Below are 22,222 nucleotides of genomic sequence, written 5' to 3'. Positions count from 1 at the left end.
CTTCAGACGGAGGTATGGCATTTCCAGATTTCTACCACTACTTTAAGGCGTACACTTTAAGACCACTAACAACATGGTTTGATCCCCAAGCATTAGTATCCTGGAGAAATTTAGAAGAAAATATAGTAGCTCCACATAGGCTGAAAGGCATAGTATACACCAAATTATCAATTAAGCAATGCGAACGGAAATTTGGCCCCATAATCACAAGAAAGAAAACAACATGCAATGAATACAACAGGGAATACCTTTGTGCTGCACTGCTTGCCTTTTGTGTCTGTCCAGATGTGTTAAGACCCTGCTCCTAAACGTTGGCTTAAACACACCAGGCTTGCAGAACGGGCAATGGTATGCTGTGCAGCAGTTGACACATCGTTCCAGCTGAGGAATGATTCCCCTCCTCTGAACTGTAATGTGTTGTCCTAACTAGAGTACATTACAGTACAGTGCGGGAGGGGAGGGGATATTTTGGTTAATTAAGAATTGTGATAATTAATCACCAACTAACCATGTAGCAACCAGTAGTAATCACCAATAATCCCCTTAGAAACCACACAGGCTCTGCCACACCTAAACGTAATCTCACAAGTTGCAAAAACACTTCTCAAGAACAGATAATCACCCAGACACAACACTGCGTGTTAACTAACTGCATCGGCCTTTGACGTTCAATTAACGTTCGCTAACGTAGAGATACGTCAGACGTACTTCGAGATACGTCAGACGTACTTCGAGATACTTCCGTACTTTCCGCCAATCAGCGCACATTGTCTTGTCCCGGGAGAAATGTCGTGGGAGCGGGCGGAAGTTGTCCAATCTGGAACAATCTCCGAGGCTGCAGCTGGACCCTACTCGTAAAACCTGCGCAGATCTGCGTCCGCCTATCCCATCTGCGTGTTGCTTAATAACAGCGCAACAGTGCAAAAATGCTTCCGCTTTCGTCACCGCAGGCCACTACGGTAAAGCGCCTTTCTTTTCAGGCCCGCTTAGACAAATGCTATGGCATTTCCGCCTACATTGCAACGAATCACTTGAAACCTCGGCTGTCTTTAACTATGAGTGAACACAACTGTCTTTAACTATGAGTGAACACAACGCAACATTGTAACGTTAACGTGTAATTTACTATGGATATGGAATATAGTATATTATCGCGACGATTGTAACGTTAACGTGTACTTCGCGAATATAGTATATTATCGCGACGCGTCGTCGGAGGCGACTAAACGCTGTTGTGAACACAACACATTGTAACGTTAACGTGTACTTTACTATGGAATATCAGAAGAAACTACTCAACCTCGGCTGTCTTTAACTAAACAGTGTTGTGAACACAACACATTGTAACGTTAACGTGTACTTCGCGACGCGTCGTCAGACTAAACAGTGTTGTGAACACAACACATTGTAACGTTAACGTGTACTTTACTATGGAATATCAGAAGAAACTACTCAACCTCGGCTGTCTTTAACTATGAATGAACACAACACTCTAACTCACCAATGTACAGTTTCTACGCCAAATGTATATACACTCCTTTTTCTGGACACTTTTGTATCACAAACAGTACTGTATTTGCAAATCTGATATGTCATAAATGTATAGATGTAGCAGTACTGTCTATCTGTATGTCATGTATGTCATATATGTTATGATTAATTGAAAATGGGGGACCCTGATGTAAACAAGACGAAAAAGCCGTACTGTATTGTACCCATTCTGCAATCTGTTAAATAAAGTTTTCATTCATTCATTCATTCAGTACAGCTCAATACATACAATTGTTAAGGGGATGCAGACCAGAGAAAGACGTTTGTCTTGTTTCCATCAGGGTCCCCCATTTTCAATTCATATAGACATATATGACATACATGACATACAGATAGTCAGTACTGCTACATCTATACATTTATGACATACCAGATTTGCAAATACAGTACTGTTTGTGATACAGAGGGAGTCAAGAAAAGGGAGTATATACATTTGACGTAGAAACTGTACATTGGAGGAGGTTGGGTGGCGGGGGTTGGGTACATTGGGATATTGACAACCATACTGGGTAATTTACATTGGAGGTGGTTGGGGGGGGGCCGGGGGGCACACTGTATAAACAAGTAACACTGTACATTGAGGGGGGGGGGGGAGGAGACACTGTACAAACAAACACAATTGTACATTGAACTATTGACAAAACCATACTAGGTAAATGACTGTACATTGGAGGGGGTTGGGTTAGGATATTTACAGGGGCCAGTGTTGAATTGCAGTCTCCCGTAGGTGTCCCTTGAGAGAGGTTTTGAAAGTGGGTAGTGATCCACATTCCTTTACAGCTTTGGGTAGGGCGTTCCACATTGATGTGGCATAATTGCGAAACGTGTTTAGTCCCTTATTTGAGCCGAATCTGGGTTTAACATGATTTGTGGAGCTCCCTCTGGTGTTGTGATCGTGGTATTCACTGACCTTTGGGAAGTATTTTGACATGTACATGGGTACCTTGGTCGTGTACTGTACTGTACCCATTCTGCAATCTGTTAATAAACTTTTCAATCAATCAATCAAACCATGTTTAGATAATAAAGTACTCAACCTCTACTTGTCTACTGTCTGACTGAACACAACACTCTAACTAACTTACCATGTTTAGATAATGAAGTACGTAACCTCTACAGTCTTTAACTATGAGTGAACACAACACTCTAACTTACCATCTTTAGATAATGAAGTATGCAACCTCTACTGTATTTAACTATGAAGGAATTACAACCTTTATTTAATGGTTAATAGTTTGATAAAAGGTAATTTACTATATTTGTATGGCATTTACACTTAAAGTAGAAAAACAAAAGTAATCTGTAAAATAATAGTGAATTTCCTGTGAAAAAACATTTATTTTTTACAGTGTACGTTACACACACACAAATGCTACAGTCATTATGACACATTTTACAAAGAAAGTCTTGTATGAACTACTGTTGAACCAATAATGTGTGTGTCGAACCAAGGCGGGATCTCATGCGCATGCGCGGGCACCTCGCGAGCACGCCGGTGCACGCACCTGAGCGAGCACGCCGCCGCCGGTGCACGCACCTGGGCGCTGGGCGAAGGAAAATGAAAGGCGCATTACCGTAGTGGCCTGCGGTGACGAAGGCGGAAGCATTTTTGCACTGTTGCGCTGTTATTAAGCAACACGCATCCCATCTCGAACAAGCCTATTAATTATGGTAATTGCCCTCCAGAAAATGCGCCGTACGTCACATCCAGAGTGTTGCGTAGTGGGATTTAATGACATTAAATGTTTCTTATTACCTCTATGGTTACATTCTATAAATTAATATATCCACATATTATCGGACGCTACACGCATGTTGTGTGAGAGCACCATCTTAAACACAGAGACAAATATTATGAATAGTCTACTCTGCTAAACCCACGACCGAGAATGAGCTGTTCGCAAATGGGGTCGCCTGCATCTGGTCCAGCAAAGCTCTACTACTCTGCAGGGCCACGCCTCTCAAGATCCTCCTCAACTAGACGCTCGCGGCAGGGGATCGGCTCTCGTAACATGGCGTCAGGGGCGACTTCATGAGTGATGCGCCGTCGCGGTGGACTCTGGGGGCGACTTAATGATGGATGCGGCTTCTTCTCTCACCAATACAACTGCAAAGGGTGGCAAGAAGCGCAGAAAGTCCAGGAAGGACACAGCAGCAACAGCCACCGCCACCGCCTAGCTCCCAACAGCAGCAACCTGCACAGCAACTTGGCTACAACAGGCAGTCTAGCTCCCAACCAGCAGCTCCAGGTGACTATACAGCAGCAACCCTAGGAACCATAGTTGAATATTGCCTCTAAGTATAGTTTGTCAAAATGTTCTGCAATGTGAGGCCAACTGGATTCCGGTCAAACACAGAATCTAATCTTTCATTATGATGTACTGCTTTTATAAAAGAGAAACTGGATCTGACTATTCCTTCTGTCTCCACAGGTCTGAATGACGAGCGTTGGAACCAGGCGGGGTCCAGCAAGAGGACACAACATCCCTAATGATTCCCTCCGGCCTTGCAGCTCCTGCTCCTCGCTCCCAGGCGTTGAGGTGGAGCCTTGCGCCTCACAAAGAGGAAGAATGACTACATCGTCTTCTTGGTTTTTTCCATTACCAACATCCTGTGGCAGAACAGGGTCTCCATCTGGGGTTTCAAATGTAAGGTCCGACACGACCACACACATAACCATCCAGTCGTCATCCTTCTCCTCATTTTGTGGTGATTCCTCCACCGTCGGTTCCCTGTGGTCTAGATCTATGGATTGTTCACGTTGAAAATCTCCATGAATCAACCCTTGCTCCTTAAGTGAAGCTTCAGTCTTGACCGCACTTTCACACTGCATAAACAGTGTCTTAGGCAATCGGAGGGTTCCTGGTTCGATTCCAGCTCGTCCCAGGTAGTGTGTCGAAGTGTCCTTGAGCAAGACACATAACCCTTAACTGCTCCCGTGCGCCTTCTCTCCGCCGAGTCGTAGGATATAGTGGTAGAGGCCGGAGCGAGGAGGATCCGGAGTGCCGTGGTCCTCTCTTCTCTCCTGCTGCTGCTGGAGGAAGACTCACTGCTCCACCACCCTGAGTGATGCGCCTTCTCTCCGCCGAGTCGTAGGATATAGTGGTAGAGGCCGGAGCGAGGAGGATCCTGAGTGCCGTGGTCCTCTCTTCTCTCCTGCTGCTGCTGGAGGACGTGGCTCCCGCCGCGTGCTGTACAGCGCCCCTGGCAGCCCCTCCCCCTGCTCCTCGCTCCCAGGCAGACAGAGACCCATTGCTCCACCCTAAGCTCCTCCGCCACCGTCAGCAGGAGATCCTGAGGAGGCCTGGCCCAGCTCGGAGAGCTCCAGGCTGCTTCATCACTGTCTCCTCCTGCTCCTCACTCCCAGGCCCCCGTGACAGTCAACCGGGTCGGACTGTCCTGATGAAAATGCAGGAGCAGGAGATGTCGCTCGCGGCAGCAGAAGGAGCGAGAGGAGGCGCCACCGTCAGGAGAGCCTGGCAGGATGGGATCATCTGAGGACCTGCTACTCCTCCTACCTCCCGTATTCACCCAAAGGCTCTTTTCAGAGCCACCCACTTTGTTTTGAGAGAGTTGTTCCCATGCTCAACTAAGATTATCCCCCATATATCCAAAATGCTTGGAGGGTGACTACAATAACTTTATTACCAACAATTTTCTATAAATGTTATTCATAACTAGCATACTGTTTTGGCTATTACGATGCAAATCCAGATTAAATTTTGACCAATGCATATATACAGATTACAATATGGGCACAGGTACATTTAGACATTGAACTGATTATTAAAACTGTTACATATTTATTTATCTACAGATCATCAAATAAGGCACAGGTAAATTGAACTGATTACAATTAAATTTAATAATTAAAAACAAGCAAACCTAAAAACGATTGAACTGATTACAATTAAATTAAATCATTTAAAAGCAGGTGCAGCAGCTATCTCCGCTGGTGGTGCAGAGCGGGGCAGGGTTGGGGCAGGACCAGGACCCTCCTCACTGCTCCAGCCTTGGGTCGTCTGGGTGACAGACCACAGAATATTTCAGTTTTGTAGATGAATTACTAGAATAATTAAATTTCCAGTTTTCCACGAAATGCCAAAGCTATTATATATATATATATATCAGATAGTTTGCCATTATGTAAACAAACTTGATTACATCAGTGGTATCTCACACATTTTGAGTGTTTAACAATAAAAACCTTGTGACTGGAAATGTTATCTATGTCCATCTGTGTTAAATCTCTGTACAGCTTTTGACTAGTTAATATATGAGGCTGGTATATGATCAACTAGTATACTAGGCAAAGACACTAGGTGACAGTCTGACGGCGTTCTTATAAACAACAGCCAAGGTTGAGGAGATATGACATTTGGCCTGGACTCCAGTTTGTGTGTGAAGACATAAAAGCCATAGACTCTTTGTTATGATTCTTCTCGTATTTATCATAATCTGGTATCTTATGTACGTCATATAAAATATGTATTTAATGTGTGTCTGACCAAGACCTCTTTGTCACTTTCTGGTCAGACGCTGGTGTCTCTGATGATGAACTGATCACTTTTTCTGTGGCCATGGAAACAGAAATAAACTGTTCTATATTTTTATACAAATTGATTGATTGACCTCCGATCAATGGTCTCTAACTACACATCCTCACCCTGTAGATCCCCCGTTCTACATCTTCTGGCCTCCTCAGACCCCTCCTTAGAAGGGTCAAAGTGGGTATCAAATAGGAAGGAAGACTGTCTGGTTTTAAAAGACAAGGTAAAGATGACTTTAAACTGTTAAACAGTAATCCAGAACAATTTTATTGCACTGTAACATTTATTTGTATATGTCTGCACTTTATGTGCTCATTTAATGTCTATTCTATTCTACTACTTATTGCACTGCACTATTGCACTATTTTAATCAGTCTATTCTATCTTACTCTTTTTATTTTTGTCTATTTTAAAAACTGAATCAAACCAATTTGCCAACAAAAAAATCGTTCTTCCAGTGTGTAGAAGTGCAGTGTTAGCTGTACTTTATAACACTGCACTTTATTGTGACACCAAAAAAAACATTGAAAACTCAAAAGATTTTGCAGGAGCATGTCGTGTCACCTTTGCACCACAAGGTGGCAGTACAAAACAATAATTTGGGTGTGAATGATGAATGAATGAATGAATGAATGAATGAATGAATGAATGAATGAATGAATGAATGAATGAATGAATGAATGAATGAATGAATGAATGAAAACTTTATTTAACAGATTGCAGAATGGGTACAGTACAGTACGGCTCAATACACACAATTGTTAAGGGGATGCAGACCTGAGAAAGACGTTTGTCTTGTTTCCATCAGGGTCCCCCATTTTCAATTCATATAGACATTTATGACATACACAACATACATGACATACAGATATGATAATCTAATCATCTAATCTAATCATGACATTTATGACATACATGACATACAGATATAGAGTACTGTTACATTTGTGAGATACAAGATATGCAAATATGCAGTACTGTTGTCTGTTAAACAGATCCTAACAGTAAATGTATACATACGAGGGGGAGGGAACACATTAATAGGAGGGGTATTAGTTTATGTATGTACGTGTGTTTCATTAAGTGAAAGAATAAATTATTTAAAAGCATATTATGGACATGGAACTGAATTATTATTATACGATGTGCGTCACATGTTCATACTCCTTGCAGCCTTTTTATTGACAGCCTACATGTTCTATGTGTTGACCACAGACATGTAGGATAGTTCTAGTATTGACCACAGACATGTAGGATAGTTCTAGTATTGACCACAGACATGTAGGATAGTTCTAGTATTGATCACAGACATGTAGGATAGTTCTATGTATTGACCACAGACATGTAGGATAGTTCTAGTATTGATCAGAGACATGTAGGATAGTTCTATGTATTGATCACAGACACGTAGGATAGTTCTAGTATTGACCACAGACATGTAGGATAGTTCTAGTAGTGACCACAGACATGTAGGATAGTTCTAGTATGAATGAATGAATGAATGAATGAATGAATGAATGAATGAATGAATGAATGATGAATGAATGAAAACTTTATTTAACAGATTGCAGAATGGGTACAATACAGTACGGCTCAATACACACAATTGTTAAGGGGATGCAGACCAGAGAAAGACGTTTGTCTTGTTTACATCAGGGTCCCCCATTTTCAATTCATATTGTGAGTGACCAGTGAGACGATAGGTCTGAACCTTGCCCTATGTTCATCTTTGAGTTGGCTAGAATGATGTGGTGTACAGAAGCAGCAAGGTCAGGCATCTGGTTCCAAGGTGGCTGTAGACTATTTGGCAAGTGACCAATCAATTCCCAAAAATGTCTGACTCTTGACCCATTTCTTTTAGTGGTACATTTACAAGAATTTGTCCTCGTGTCCAAATCATATGCGGACAGACCTTTGATGTTCATTTTACCATGTACATGAGAGCAGAGCAGCATTATATCAAAATGTACACGTAATATGGGTATTTCCACCTCTCAAGTTTAACTTCATGCTCAAGCTTGATTCACACATAATCTGTCACACTGTTTGGACAACCTTTTCTTTGTGTCCTTGTGTCCTGAGTCCTGACGGCTTCTCAGTTACAGTGGGTGACAATATTGTCACAAGGAAAGATGAAATTACATACCTAGGTTCCATCCTAGAGCAGAGGCAAATCTTTCCTGTGACAAAATGGCATCCAAGGTAATAAAAAAAAGTCAACCAACGAACTAGATTCTTGTACCGGATCTCCTCTCTGGTAAACAAGAATACACTGAAGACTCTGGCAGGAGCACTCATTCAAGGGTACTATGACTATGCTTGCACCTCATGGTACCAAAGCACCTCAAAGGCGCTAAAAACAAGATTACAAACATCACAAAACAAACTGGTCAGACTACTACTTGACCTTACTCCTAGAACCCACCTCACCCCTGCCCACTTTGACTACCTATGGATGGCTTAGAGTAGATGACAGAGTACAGCAACTTGCAATGGGCCTGGTCTACAAGATACACTATACGACTAAGGTACCCACTGTACCACTGTACAAGCAAAACTGTACATTGGAATATTGACAAGACTATACTTGGTAATTTACTGTACATTGGAGGGGGTTGTGTTAGGACATTTACAGGGGCCAGTTTCGAATTGCAGTCTCCCGTAGGTGTTTTTTTGAGTGTTTTTGAAAGTGGGTAGTGATTCACATTCCTTTACAGCTTTGGGTAGGGCGTTCCACATTGATGTGGCATAATTGTGAAACGTGTTTAGTCCTTTGTTTGAGCCGAATCTGGGTTTAACATGATTTGTGGAGCTCCCTCTGGTGTTGTGATTGTGGTATTCACTGACCTTTGGGAAGTATTTTGACATGTACATGGGTACCTTGGTCGTGTAGTGTATCTTGTAGACCAGGCCCATTGCAAGTTGCTGTACTCTGTCGTCTACTCTAAGCCATCCTAGCCACAACACCAGAGGAAGCTCAACAAATCATGTTAAACCCAGATTCGGCTCAAACAAGGGACTAAACACGTTTTGCAATAATGCCACAACAATGTGGAACGCCCTACTCACAGCTGTAAAGGAATGTGGACCTCTGGAACAGCATCCCCATGTCCATCAAATCTGCCCCCTCCATCGAGTCTTTTAAATCTAAACTCAAAACCCACCTATACCGCCTGGCCTTCCCTGACTCACTCTGACTCTTGCCTTGCTTGTTGACGTGTTGTTTTGTTTCCTTGTCTATCCGTTGGTTGTTTTTATTTTCTGTTTATTCTATACTTTAGCACTTTTCTTTGTTTTTAGCTATGTGAAGCACTTTGGTTGACAAGTGTCAGTGAATACCACGAATACCACGATCACAACACCAGAGGGAGCTCCACAAATCATGTTAAACCCAGATTCGGCTCAAACAAGGGACTAAACACGTTTCGCAATTATGCCACATCAATGTGGAACGCCCTACCTAAAGCTGTAAAGGAATGTGAATCACTACCCACTTTCAAAACCACTCTCAAAGAACACCTACGGGAGACTGCAATTAGAAACTGGCCCCTGTAAATGTCCTAACCCAACCCCCTCCAATGTACAGTAAATTACCTAGTATGGTTGTCAATATTCCAATGTACAGTTTTGCTTGTACAGTTGTACAGTGTTCCCCCCCCCCCCCCACCCCAAACCCTCCTACCCACCCAACATCCTCCAATGTACAGTTTTTACATCAAATGTATATCATCTCTTTTCTGGACTCTTTTTGTATCACAAACAGTACTGTATTTGCAAATCTGGTATGTCATAAATGTATAGATGTAGCAGTACTGTCTATCTGTATGTCATATATGTCCTGATGAATTTAAAATGGGGGACCCTGATGTAAACAAGACGAAAGTCTTTCTCTGGTCTGCATCCCCTTAACAATTGTGTGTATTGAGCTGTACTGTATTGTACCCATTCTGCAATCTGTTAAAGTTTTCAATCAATCAATCTAAATGTGCTATATAAATAAATTGTATTGATTGTCTGACTCGGAGAAGACGGTAAGCACAACGGTGTTGCTTTACAGTTGAAACACACATAACGACTAGTTTCATGCATCACTGCCGTCACATGGCGACATCATTTTTTGACAATAATAGTTAAACATTAAATCTTAAAATATAGCCTACTGCCTCCAGTACATATATCTTTGTCACAATTATTTATAACCAAATTGAAATTACAGTTTAATCCTTCAAATAAAAACACTGACATTGGTAAGATTTCCACACAAGCAGCTGTGGTATGAAACTTTATTACAACCTTTATAAAAACACAAACAAGGCCACAAGTAGCAGGTATTGATATACAAAAATAGTTGCAGTAACAAAAGTACTTTGTTAGATCTGTACATCATAACCAATATCACATTCCCTCTCTGCTGTAGAACACGACCGACTGTGTGCCGGAGGACTCTTTTCGTGCCCAATCAACAGCAAAGCACTTCATCATGTGACACTGGAGAAGCTTCAAAGCCTCAGGAACAGGAAGTGACCTCGTAGAACCGTGGTCTTTGTCTCAAACTATAGACTTATATGGTCTGAAATCCCACAACTAAACATTATCTAGTAGAAATAAACAAACTCTACAGTCCAACTAGTCTACAGTTTATGCGTCTGAGTTTTAACATGTATTAGCATAACTATTTTGTCCACTTAGCCACTGTAAGCCAGAATTCAATAGTTCCAAAGTTCCCTAGTCACGTTCACTATATTTATTACATGGCGTTTTTACCTTCGCCGAAATGCTTGATTGTGATTGGTCAATAACCTGACAGCGGTGAATTATTTTTCGATAACCACCGGTGATTATTGTTTTTCGCAGCTGGAGCAATCAAGCTCACTGACACACCTGCCGCTGCCGGCGATAATAATAATCACTTTATTTGGGCTGACAGAGCCACAGAACAACTGCTTCTGCATTTGATCTCGTCTTGTCGATGGTGTAAAATGAATTAGGTATATTGTTAGTAAATTAGCCATGTAATAAGCCGGATAATGTATAGCGAGGTAGTATAGTGTGGTAGTGAAAGGGTTAAGGTTGTTATGGTTCAAGTCTTGTTGGCCACCGAAGCAGGAAGGTTGCCACCGTTTCTACAGAAATTGTAGAATTAAACACAGTCGTCTTTCAATTGACGGATTCCAAGCTCCGCCCTCTCTTAGGTCGACAGAGTCAAGCAACAGTTGTGATTGGAGGGTCAAAAGAAGAGGCGGGGCCTGGCACTTCAAGTTCAATGTATCTAAATAATGGGGCTGTTTGGAAGATGAATGAGTTATTAGTCATGACTGTAAAATGATAGGTGGCATGACTGGTAGAATTCACCTAATAAACACTGGATTCAAAACGGGTGCCTTTGCACAACAGCATTCATCTGCAGAAGGACAATAAAAGAGGGAAACACTCAACTTAAACTAAACTTGACAAAATCATGAAACCGTCGGTCGACTTCCGAATTTCCGTAGTCGAGAACAGTCAACAATATCCACTGTGACTTGTTCTCTCAGGCTGAGCCTTCAGTGATGAAGAGGTGGAATGTGGTGCTGAGCCATACTCAAGCTGGATAACCGTCATATACAACATCTGTACCTCCCCCATCTGGACCATAATCTGGGTCACCGCGTTGTCCTAGAAAGAGAGAGAGAGAGAGAGAGAGAGAGAGAGAGAGAGAGATCAGGGATGATGGTATTGCAAAAATCCACACTGCACGATTTGGGGAAAATATCTAATTGTGATTTTTTTGGACAGATATTGCGATTGCGATAAAAATGTGCCCAATTTTTTTTTACCAGTCCAACAGAGGTTTATTGTAAAATGCGGCTTGCATCCGGCTACACGGTGGGTCTGCTCAGGACACGGAGCCTGGAAATGTGTCTTTTTACCTGGGAATCGATACCGTACTTTACCGTATTTCCCAGTACTTTACTCTCTCTCTCTCTGACGTCTAAACTTCTCAATGTCAACATTGTTATCACAACACACAACCACCCCTCCCTCCCTCTCCAAAACCGTTCCTACAACCTTTTTTATTTTATTTTGCATGATCATGTATACATTTATTATGTATTATAATCATTTTTATGTTTAAATATCAACATTATCTGGCCATCCTCAGTAAATACTATCAAACCCCTCTGACATCATTGGTCTTTCCAAAGACCAGATATGGGACGCACACACACACAGAAAGGGAGAATGGCTTATAGCAGACTTAATTATTTTAGAATATTTCAGCTAATGATGTTAAATGTTTATCATCATCATCAACTATCCAGTTTGTTTTTATAGTAGCTCACGCAGGTAGTTCCACGTGCTGTTGTTGGGCGTATACCTAGCTACCTTGGGATACTTCGGATTGGTGAACAATGGCTGGTACACGTAGAGCACAGCACTTCTGATTGGTGAACAATGGCTGGTACACGTAGAGCACAGCACTTCTGATTGGTGAACAATGGCTGGTACACGTAGAGCACAGCACTTCTGATTGGTGAACAATGGCTGGTACACGTAGAGCACAGCACTTCTGATTGGTGAGCATGACTGGCACGCAAGAAAACCTTGAATCAGACTCGCTGTATAACGTCTTTGCAGGCTTTGCGATTTGCTAATTGCATTTAAAATAGATGAATCATTCAGCCCTATAGACCTGTTCGCTGTATACGTCAGACTCGGTGTGCGCGCGCATCACCGGAGCAGAAAGGAACGTAATCCTGGTCAGAACAACGGGGCAGACTACAATATATTTGCATTTGTTAGCCATGCTAGCGATCTAGCTAGTGTCATGGTTTCTCCATAGACCACGCAACACTTCCGGGATTCTGAAATCGGGGAGGAGATTGCGGGGGGAGCATATGAATGAATGTGGATGAGAGCCGTGATGTAAGTGGTTGCAGCTACGGCTGTGGGGGTGCTAGAGACATGATCTAATAGACTTTTATGCGCCTGAGTTTCCTGAACACGGCGCGACCCATTCCTAATCGATCAGAACTAAATCGGCAGAGAAAAAGCCCATTTTTAAGCACCTATTCCCCATGCACATGCGCAGATTGCCCACGGATTGTGACGCCACGCACACCCGCCCTGGAATGTTCCATTAGAGGGGGTCTTGTGGTGAGAATGTGAGCGGCAGGTTACGATATTTAAAAAATGGCTAGCTATACGCGTACCTTGCCAGCTGCTGAAAAGTGCCGGTATTAGAACAAAATTGCCTGCTTTGGTTGTTAGTAGTTGATGCTCCAATTGCCGCTCACAATTTTTTTTTTAAATCATCTGGCGACCCCTCCGCGGCGGCTCGCGACCCTCCTGTGGGTCGCGACCCCGACTTTGGGAACCCCTGGTCTATAGAGCCCTGTTGTACTTCTTTTAGCGCAGCAGCTCACGCAGGTAGTGGGCAACTCAGTTGGTATTGCTGATTGGCTCGAACACGGTACGTTTGTATGTTGAACAGGTGCAGGTTTATATACTAGTAATAATAATTTAAATACCAGGACCACTCACCAGCTTATGTATAGAGTCCTCGGCCTTTGGAATGGTGCGGACGATGTTCACTTTCTTCACCAGCTTCTCTAAGGAGACCCCCACCATCATAATGGTGTCCACCACGTAGCTGGAACACATTCATATATTACAGTAATGGCAAATAACTGTTCTTGCTAAACCTTTTCAGCTTATTCCAATTAGAAAGTGCACGAAGAAAATAACCTAGTTAGTTTTAACTTCTAGTTTTACCAGTGATACATTCTGCAGGGTCCCCTTCACATGTGGATCAATAACCAATAATACATTCTGGAGGGTCCCCTTCACCTATGGATCAATAACCTATAATACATTCTGGAGGGTCCCCTTCACCTATGGATAAATAACCTATAATACATTCTGGAGAGTCCCCTTCACCTATGGATCAATAACCTAGAATACATTCTGGAGGGTCCCCTTCACCTGTGGATCAATAACCTATCATACATTCTAGAGGGTCCCCTTCACCTATGGATCAATAACCTATAATACATTATGCAGGGTACCCTTCACCTATTGATCAATAACCTATAATACATTCTGAAGGGTCCCCTTCGCCTGTGGATCAATAACCTATAATACATTCTGGAGGGTCCCCTTCACCTGTGGATCAATAACCTATAATACATTTTGGAGGGGCCCCTTCACCTGTGGATCAATAACCTATAATACATTCTGGAGGGGCCCCTTCACCTGTGGATCAATAACCTATAATACATTCTGGAGGGTCCCCTTCACCTGTGGATCAATAACCTATAATACATTATGCAGGGTACCCTTCACCCATTGATCAATAACCTATAATACATTCTGGAGGGTCCCCTTCACCTGTGGATCAATAACCTATAATACATTCTGGAGGGGCCCCTTCACCTGTGGATCAATAACCTATCATACATTCTGGAGGGGCCCCTTCACCTGTGCAGGTCGGCCTGGACGGGCAGGTTGGTCTGACAGAGGGGCTTCATTAGCCGCTGGCTGAGGCCGGCGCGCTCCGCCAGGACGCTCTGGAGGTGAGCGCTGACCCGCTGCAGAGACACCATCAGCTGGCCTGGGCAGACGAGGAGCGCAGGACGGGACAGCAACCAAGAAAAGAAGGAGAGCGCAGAAAGAATTAAATATATTCAACAGGGAAGGGAATAAGAATACAAATAGAGACAAGGAATTAATTTAACTTTTTTTTGGTAATGATTCATTATGATTAATATTTGTTCGAAATTTTCAACCTGTATGACAGAATAAGGAATCTGGATACGATAGCTCTCTCAGATCTAGTGAAGACCTGTATTCAATAACCAGGTCCCTCTCTGAGACCACCCACTCACTCAGGTAGAACTCATTGGTTCAATTACACACTCACTCACTCAATTACCCACTCACTCACTCACTCAGAACTCATTGGTTCAATTACCCACTCACTCAGGTAGAACTCATTGGTTCAATTACCCACACACTCACTCACTGGTTCAATAACCAGGTCCTCTGTGACCAAACAACCCACTCACTCAGGTAGAACTCATTGGTTCAATAACTCACTCAATCACCCAGTCGTCATACTATCTCAATTGGCAGAGGTAGCCGGTGGAAAGTCGATGGGTGGGGATTGGACGTTGTGGACAGCGACTCCTAGGTCGGTTGGGTGACGCCTGTACAGCAGAGACAGGAAGTATCGGGGGCAGCGTGAGCCTCCCACGCGTTACTCCTCGCCACTGAGAGTCCGCGCTGTCTGGTGAAAAGATGCGACAGGCTGCCTCCTCGTGTACCGGAGGGGACACGTGATGCAAGGCTTCTATCCTCACTACAGCCGACCAGTGGGAGGCATAGTTTAGCAACGTTCAAGACTTGATAATTGAAAGGGAGAATTGGCTATACGAAATTGGGATGGGAGAAAAAATTTAAAATAAGGAGAAAGAGTGGATTAAAAAAAAATAACTCACTCAGGGCCCTTTCTCACTCACCATTCGAGGTTGAATCAGCGTCGGGTCGCACCAGAAAAGGGTGTGTCCGTCTGAGTGAGAACGCTCCCCCCGTCCCCCGCTGATTCGTCCCCGGGGACGCTGAACCTGGACCGGTGAAATAGGTGGTCTCGGGTGCGCGCTAGTGGGAGCGGGGGGCGTGACACACACAACGTCGTTACTGTAATGCTTTCATGCTTGCTTGAATTTTGGGCAGATAAAACCACACAGCAACAACTGGACAATACCCACAAAAACGATATTTATGGGCAATTTGCGAGTTCAGACCTCAACCAAAACAAGCATGTGGAGCCTCACAGCTCAGTGGATGAAAACATGAAGCCACGTTACAAAGCACAGCACTTCCCTGGCTTGCAATTTTGTTTGCCATTGCTATGTCTATACATTGGTTTCTTGTTCGAATGCATTTATTTCTATTAGACCAGTGGTGCCCAACAAGTCGGCCGTGGTCGACCAGTAGATCAATGACATGCAATATAATTGCCACGAGCGATGGGATAATATTAGCTGCTGAACAGGCTAAGCGTTAGCTTAGCGTTAGCGTTTGCCATTGCTAGGTCTACTATACTTTCTTGTTCGAATGCATTTATTTCTATAGACTAGTGGTGCCCAACCAGTCGGCCGTGATCGACCGGTAGATCAATGACATTCAATATAATTGATGCGAGCAATGTTACTAGTAATAGGCTAAGCTAACTAGCGTTAGCCGTTAGCTTAGTGTTAGCCCTGGGAAACGCTCAAAAGCGGACTCTACAACACCATCCATTTGTGAGAAAAGGGGTGGGTTATATTGACAATGCTTGACAACAGAGGTTCAAATATAACTTCATATATTATTGGTCATTTGTTTATTTTATATCAGCATCCAGTCTCCACCGCCGTGTTAACACTTCCTGTGTTTACATTTTCGAGCGTGACATCATCGCCTACGGCAAGCGTACACGCTCAAAACGCAAACCGTAAACAGAACCCGGAGCGAACCAAGACTGAAGTTATTATTATTATTAAGTGTGTACACAAACTAGAGGGGGGGGGGGGTTCGCATCCAAAGACGGAACGAGACGGTACGGAGCTGATTCGACCCCGATGGTGAGTGAGAAAGCACCCTCACTCACTCAGGTAGAACTTGTATGTGTTCAATAACCAGGTCCTCTGTGACCAAACAACCCACTCACTCAGGTAGAACTCGTGGGTGACGTCAGCACCGTCCTTCTCCAATGTCAACAGCTCCATCTGGAGTTTTAACTGAAACGAAGAGAAATAATATTATATAATAATAATATATATAAATATACACACAGTAGCCAGGTTATTATTTGAACAGACTGTCCAGTTCATAGTTGACACATAGAAAGTGTAAATACGTAGTCAGTCAGACACCAGGTTGCAACACGCAGACTAATGTGTAGAAGTTCTCCCATGTAGCTAATGACCCCTTGATTCTTGAAGGAACCGTCAGTCAGCTAACAACAAGCTGGCAGCGTGGACGGGGAAGTGTCCTCATCCTTGAGGAAGTCGCTTACCGACAACAAGATAGATATTGTGGAATAAAGAACATCGCTTGGACCATGGTTGTTGTAACGGGCTCATCGAGACATGGGATACCTAGGAAGGGGGTGTGGTCTGCCCAGGTGGGAGTGAGATGAGAGGAGGGGTGACAGGATGGTGAGCTAGGAGGGGGTAGACATGGGGGGGGGGGGGGGGGGGATTGGTGACTGATGGGGACAAAGGGGTTGATCAATGAAGGAGGGTATGGTAGGTGTGTGGGGGGGGATAACAAATGGGTGAGGGGGGGGGGATATACAATTCCTTCCACTACAATACCAATGTCTCTGTGTGTTCAGTAGAAAGCTATTCGGCTCCAAGATAGCCTAGCTTAGCACGAATGAATGGAAGCGGATACAGACCACTAGTCTAGCTTAGAACTCTGGAAGATGTGTTTTTGGCCAACAGCTAGGCTAGCTGGTCCGTTGGATAGCTTTCTACAGAACGCACAGAGAGGAAATTGGTATCCATCTTCTTGTCTGACTCTTGAATTTGAAATCTTTATTTCGAACATGTAAATCAGGGCTATTCAACTGGCGGCCCGCGGGCCAGATCCGGCCCGCGGGATGATTCTGACCGGCCCGCCAAAGATTACATGATAATAAAAAAAAAATAAAAAAATAATCTTTTTTTAATATTTTTTTTTTCTTTTATTTTTTTACTTTTTTCTTTTCATGTCAACGTTAACACGCACAATTGAGCCAAAAGTCACTCAATTAATGACAGATTTCATTGATAAATTGAGGGAAAACTTTGCAAGTCGATTTGATGAATTTGACATGGTCCAGAGAATTGATGCATTTTGTGAGCAACCCATTTGCCAATGTAGCTATTTCCACAAAAGGACAAGAGTTCCTTGCATCACTTCACATTGATGAAGGTCTCCTGCAACTTGAAATAATTGACATGCAAGCATCATCTGCTCTGCAGCAGGCACTTGAGAATGAATCCACCACAACATTTTGGATAAAGTGTATTCATGTCAAGACATTCCCCAACATAAAAACGCTGGCAATATCTGTGCTAACAATGTTTGGCTCAACATACACCTGTGAATCCAGTTTCTCTCACATGAATGCCATTAAAACAAGCAACCATGCCTCCTTGACAAATGAGCATTTGCATCACTGTTTGCGGGTAGCCCTCACTTCCTATGAACCCTCTTTCTCTGCCATTGCCCAGTCAAAGAAGTGCAATCGCTATAGGCTAGGCCTGTCTGCCCCCCACCCCCCTGATGTTTGAGAGTTAAGAGTCGACAATAAGTGCTAATAAGATGCTGTTGCTGTTGTTGCACAGACATGAAGCACTTTTTCATAAGCTCAGCTGCACTATAAATGTGTTTTTTTGTTCAAGTGTTGATGTTAGAATGTTCAGATGCACATCATGCACTTGTTTGTTTTTTATTTTATTTTTATATTGAAATGTTGAAGAGGAGATGTTGCAGTTGTTGCACAGTCATAAATGAAGCACTTTTTGCAGGAGATGTTGCAGATGTGGCACATAAATGAAGCACTTTTTTGAAAAGTATACTACTTTTGCAATGTAGTTAAAGGGGAACTATCTTATAAATGGCCTTTTTCAGTGTTTAGCATTGTTTCCTAGCTATGTGGACTTATATTAATATGATCTATGTCTCTAATTCTCATATTGGCGCATTCTTCCAATTCTCCTCTCACAATATTCACCCTCACTGAACTGAGTCATCTAAAAATGTGCTGATTTGTGATGTCAGAGAGACACCGCTGCATGATAATCAGCTGAGTTTCCACACAGTTCCCACTGTGGTTGGAGCCCAGGCTCAAAACGCTTAAGATCTTGAGGTAGAAAAATGCTGTTTTTGAGTACTTGATTAGAAATACAAAACAATGAATTAAAAAAAAAGAAAATTACAGGGGTGTTCCATAAACCCACAGGAATTGTGTAAAAGTGCCCAAATAGTGAAAGAAATAGTAAAATAGTTCCCCTTTAAATAAAAGTTGTGAAAATGTGGTTGCGTGTTGTGTCAAGTGTACATATATTCATAGCACGGGGAGGCGCCGTGGCAGTCCGGCCCCTGGCCCCTTGGGTTTCTGACAATGTGGCCCCCTGAACAATTTAGTTGAATAGCCCTGATGTAAATACAAACAAAATATAACAAATCATTCATATCTAGCAATGAAATAAAAATAAATAAAAAAATAACATAACTCAATTTGTTCGAAAATTATATATATTTTTTTAAATCCCACCTTGCTGCCACCACAAATAACACAAGAACCCGTGGACCACATGGGAAATAAACCTTTTTATATCCTCAGTTATTTGAATGGATGTAATGAAAACTGTGCAGTGTTATGATGCATTTTGATTGTCAATTAAACTCAAATCAAACACTTACCTCATCAATATTTCCCTGTGTAGTGGTGTGTTGCTGAGCTTCTTGTAGACGAGGGAAGACTGCTGATCTGGAGACGGCATCTAGGTCGTCCTGTGGAATAGAGAGACAAGAGAGAGAGATACAAACCGGTCATGTAGCGTACTGAGAGAGTTGCGGTTTCTGACATCACAGTCTGCCAAAAACAGATGCCTCCCTAGAATTAACCTAAATGGTAAACGGTGCATTTATACATCTCTTTTATCCAAAGCACTTTACAATTTTGTTCCTCACATTCACCCATACACTCACACACCGACGGCAGGGGAAACTATGCAATGAAATGATATGGTAGCAGTTCCCTATAAGAGGGGGTATTGCAAATTTTTTCATCTACATCATTTCATGAAGCTGTAATTAACGCAACACAAGGATTCAATCACTGGTGGCCATCTTCAAACAAATTTACTCTCAATAACTGTCAAACTAAATTAGTGTGTGCAAAACTGTTTTAGAGTTCTTGGATGTGTGAGGGGAGAAACTGCCAGATTAAGTTGCCATAATGTTCCATTAATGCTTCAAATATTCGCATGACAATGTAAATGTCTGCGGAAAATGTGTGTTTTTGACAGTCTAAAGAGCTCCAGTGACCTCTATATTGGTCAGAAAGATTCACATCTTAGCTTGAATGAAAGATGACAGTCCCTTTTTTTAAATGATACCAAAGACAATATTGTGAAACATTGACAGATCTAAAGCAGGATATGCGCCAGCATCTGAAATGCACCGGAGGGGGTGGGTATACTTCATGAGCTGATAACTATGATACAGCTAGCACCCAGGAAGGGCTATCATACCATAATATCATCTACAGAGATAGATCTTTTTAAAAATGATATGTTCTATCTTTTCAAAAATGATATGCAAGTTTTCACCCTGAGTGGTATCGATATCTGGTCTGGCCCATGGACTAAACACTGCACTGACGGGAGCAGAAGTCAGCCCGACTCCTCTGTGTATTATGGATTTTTTTATTATTATCTTTTTCCTCCTTTTTTCCGTTTTTCTCCCCTCCCAATGTTAGTCGTTATGCCAATTCCCAATCCCCTTCATGGTCGTTGCGCACTCTACCCCCTACCGTCGGTCTGGGAGGGCGGAGACTATCACATGCTTCCTCCAACACATGTGTACGGCCACTGCTTCTTTTCACCTGGCAGCGCGGACTCTCACTGAGAGAGTGTAACATGTGGAAGGTCACACTACCTCTCTTAGATCCTTCCCTCGCTGTGCAGGCGCCCCGGCCAAACTGTAGGAGTCGCTGTCCACAACGACCCAGTCCCAGACCCACCCACCGGCTTCCCTCCCGCTGACTCTGCCAATCGAGCCAGTATGACGGCCGGACAAGCCGGAAGCAACGCTGACAGCTGGATTCGATACCAGTGTCTCTTGCGTTGGTGACGAGCGCCTTGTCCGCTGCGCTACCCAGCCGCTGATTTACTTCATTCTTACATACATTCTAAAACTGTTACAGAAGGAGAATCCAGGCTTCAACACTTTTCTTTAGAGAGAAATGTGTTCGTTTAGACACACACACACATACACACACACAGGGGGGTATTACAGGCTGGGATGGGGACACACCAATCTGTCATCAAGTTCTGACACACAACCACAGGATACCACCTTGTGAACCCACGACCTGTCCATTCTAATCAGTTAGTTGTCTCTCTTCCCACCAGAACAGGCCTGAGCTGTCATGTGTAATGGGTCTGTTCAAACACCATCGGTGTAAAAGACTAAAACCACTTTAGCTGAATTAAAAAAGGTGTTTACCTACGTACTTATCCTGTTATGGTCATAATGAAAATAAGTCATATATTTAACCTCTGACCTCACAGTGACCTCACAGCTCACCTGTGACAGAACTCCTTTGGCGACGCATCTGGCCAGCAGGTGACCGACAGGAGTCACTGAACACGGAGATAGGTTCCCTGGATTCATCTTTAACTAGAAGAAGACCTGAGAGAAGCCAGGGAGTGAGAACGATACTTGGTTTGAACCAGGTAACATTAGTTAATTTGTTAAAAATGTGCCTGGCATGATTGATTGATTGAAAACTTTATTAACAGATTGCAGAATGGGTACAATACAGTACGGCTCAATACACACAATTGTTAAGGGAATGCAGACCAGAGAAAGACTTTCGTCTTGTTTACATCAGGGTCCCCCATTTTCAATTCATCATAACATATATGACATACACGACATGACCCAAGACATGTCTTCATAGTTATATTAACCCACAATGTGGCACATTTAGATGAGATTATATTAGATGCAAATGTAGTGAAAGTGTAGTATTCGCTCTCTTACCGTGTAGTTATTGCTCCACTCTGCTGTCTGCGGCTTAGCCCGCCCGCCTGTTTGTTTTCTTCCGTTTTCTTCTTCTATGGTGAGAGACACACTCTACTTCCGGTGCAAAGACGGGACAGTGCCCCCCGGTGGACTTCAAGATACACTAAAAATAAATAAAAAGCTATGTTCCCCCGGAGTAGGGTAAATCTGCAGTGCCGCAGCCCCATACATAGGAGGGGCCTGTACTGTGCGTTGGGGGCCTGTACTGTGCGGTGCACTACTGCGCATGCGAGAAACAAAGTAACAATATAGGACACTAGAAACATAAAGTAACATACGGTCCGGAACAT

General features: G+C 43.0%; 1 protein-coding gene across 1 annotated transcript; it reads right to left on the bottom strand.

Annotated features, from left to right (window-relative positions):
* Nucleotides 1-10,349: 10,349 nt before the first annotated feature.
* On the bottom strand, nucleotides 10,350-21,960 carry haus2 (HAUS augmin like complex subunit 2). Its single transcript, XM_084337018.1, has 7 exons — nucleotides 21,891-21,960; nucleotides 21,432-21,536; nucleotides 19,542-19,631; nucleotides 16,795-16,864; nucleotides 14,562-14,694; nucleotides 13,626-13,734; nucleotides 10,350-11,756 (listed from the first exon to the last, which is right to left on the bottom strand). The coding sequence occupies exons 2-7, from the start codon at nucleotides 21,516-21,518 to the stop codon at nucleotides 11,604-11,606; spliced, it is 642 nt and encodes a 213-aa protein (XP_084193144.1). The 5' UTR covers nucleotides 21,519-21,536; nucleotides 21,891-21,960; the 3' UTR covers nucleotides 10,350-11,603.
* Between the last annotated feature and the right edge of the window lie 262 nt (nucleotides 21,961-22,222).

The sequence above is a fragment of the Notolepis coatsorum genome (genome assembly GCF_963971535.1).
Source record: "Notolepis coatsorum genome assembly, chromosome: 2".
NCBI lineage: Eukaryota > Metazoa > Chordata > Actinopteri > Aulopiformes > Paralepididae > Notolepis > Notolepis coatsorum.
The sequence above is the reverse complement of the archived record's forward strand: the minus strand, read 5'-3'. Positions and strand labels throughout refer to the sequence as shown.

Coding starts and splice junctions, on each gene's coding strand:
- haus2 (XM_084337018.1), bottom strand. CDS start 21,518: ATGAATCCAGGGAACCTATCTCCGTGTTCAGTGACTCCTGTCGGTCAC. Junction 16,865..19,541: donor CACAGGGAAATATTGATGAG/GTAAGTGTTTGA, acceptor TCTTCGTTTCAG/TTAAAACTCCAGATGGAGCT. Junction 13,735..14,561: donor GTCCAGGCCGACCTGCACAG/GTGAAGGGGCCC, acceptor AATGTGTTCCAG/CTACGTGGTGGACACCATTA.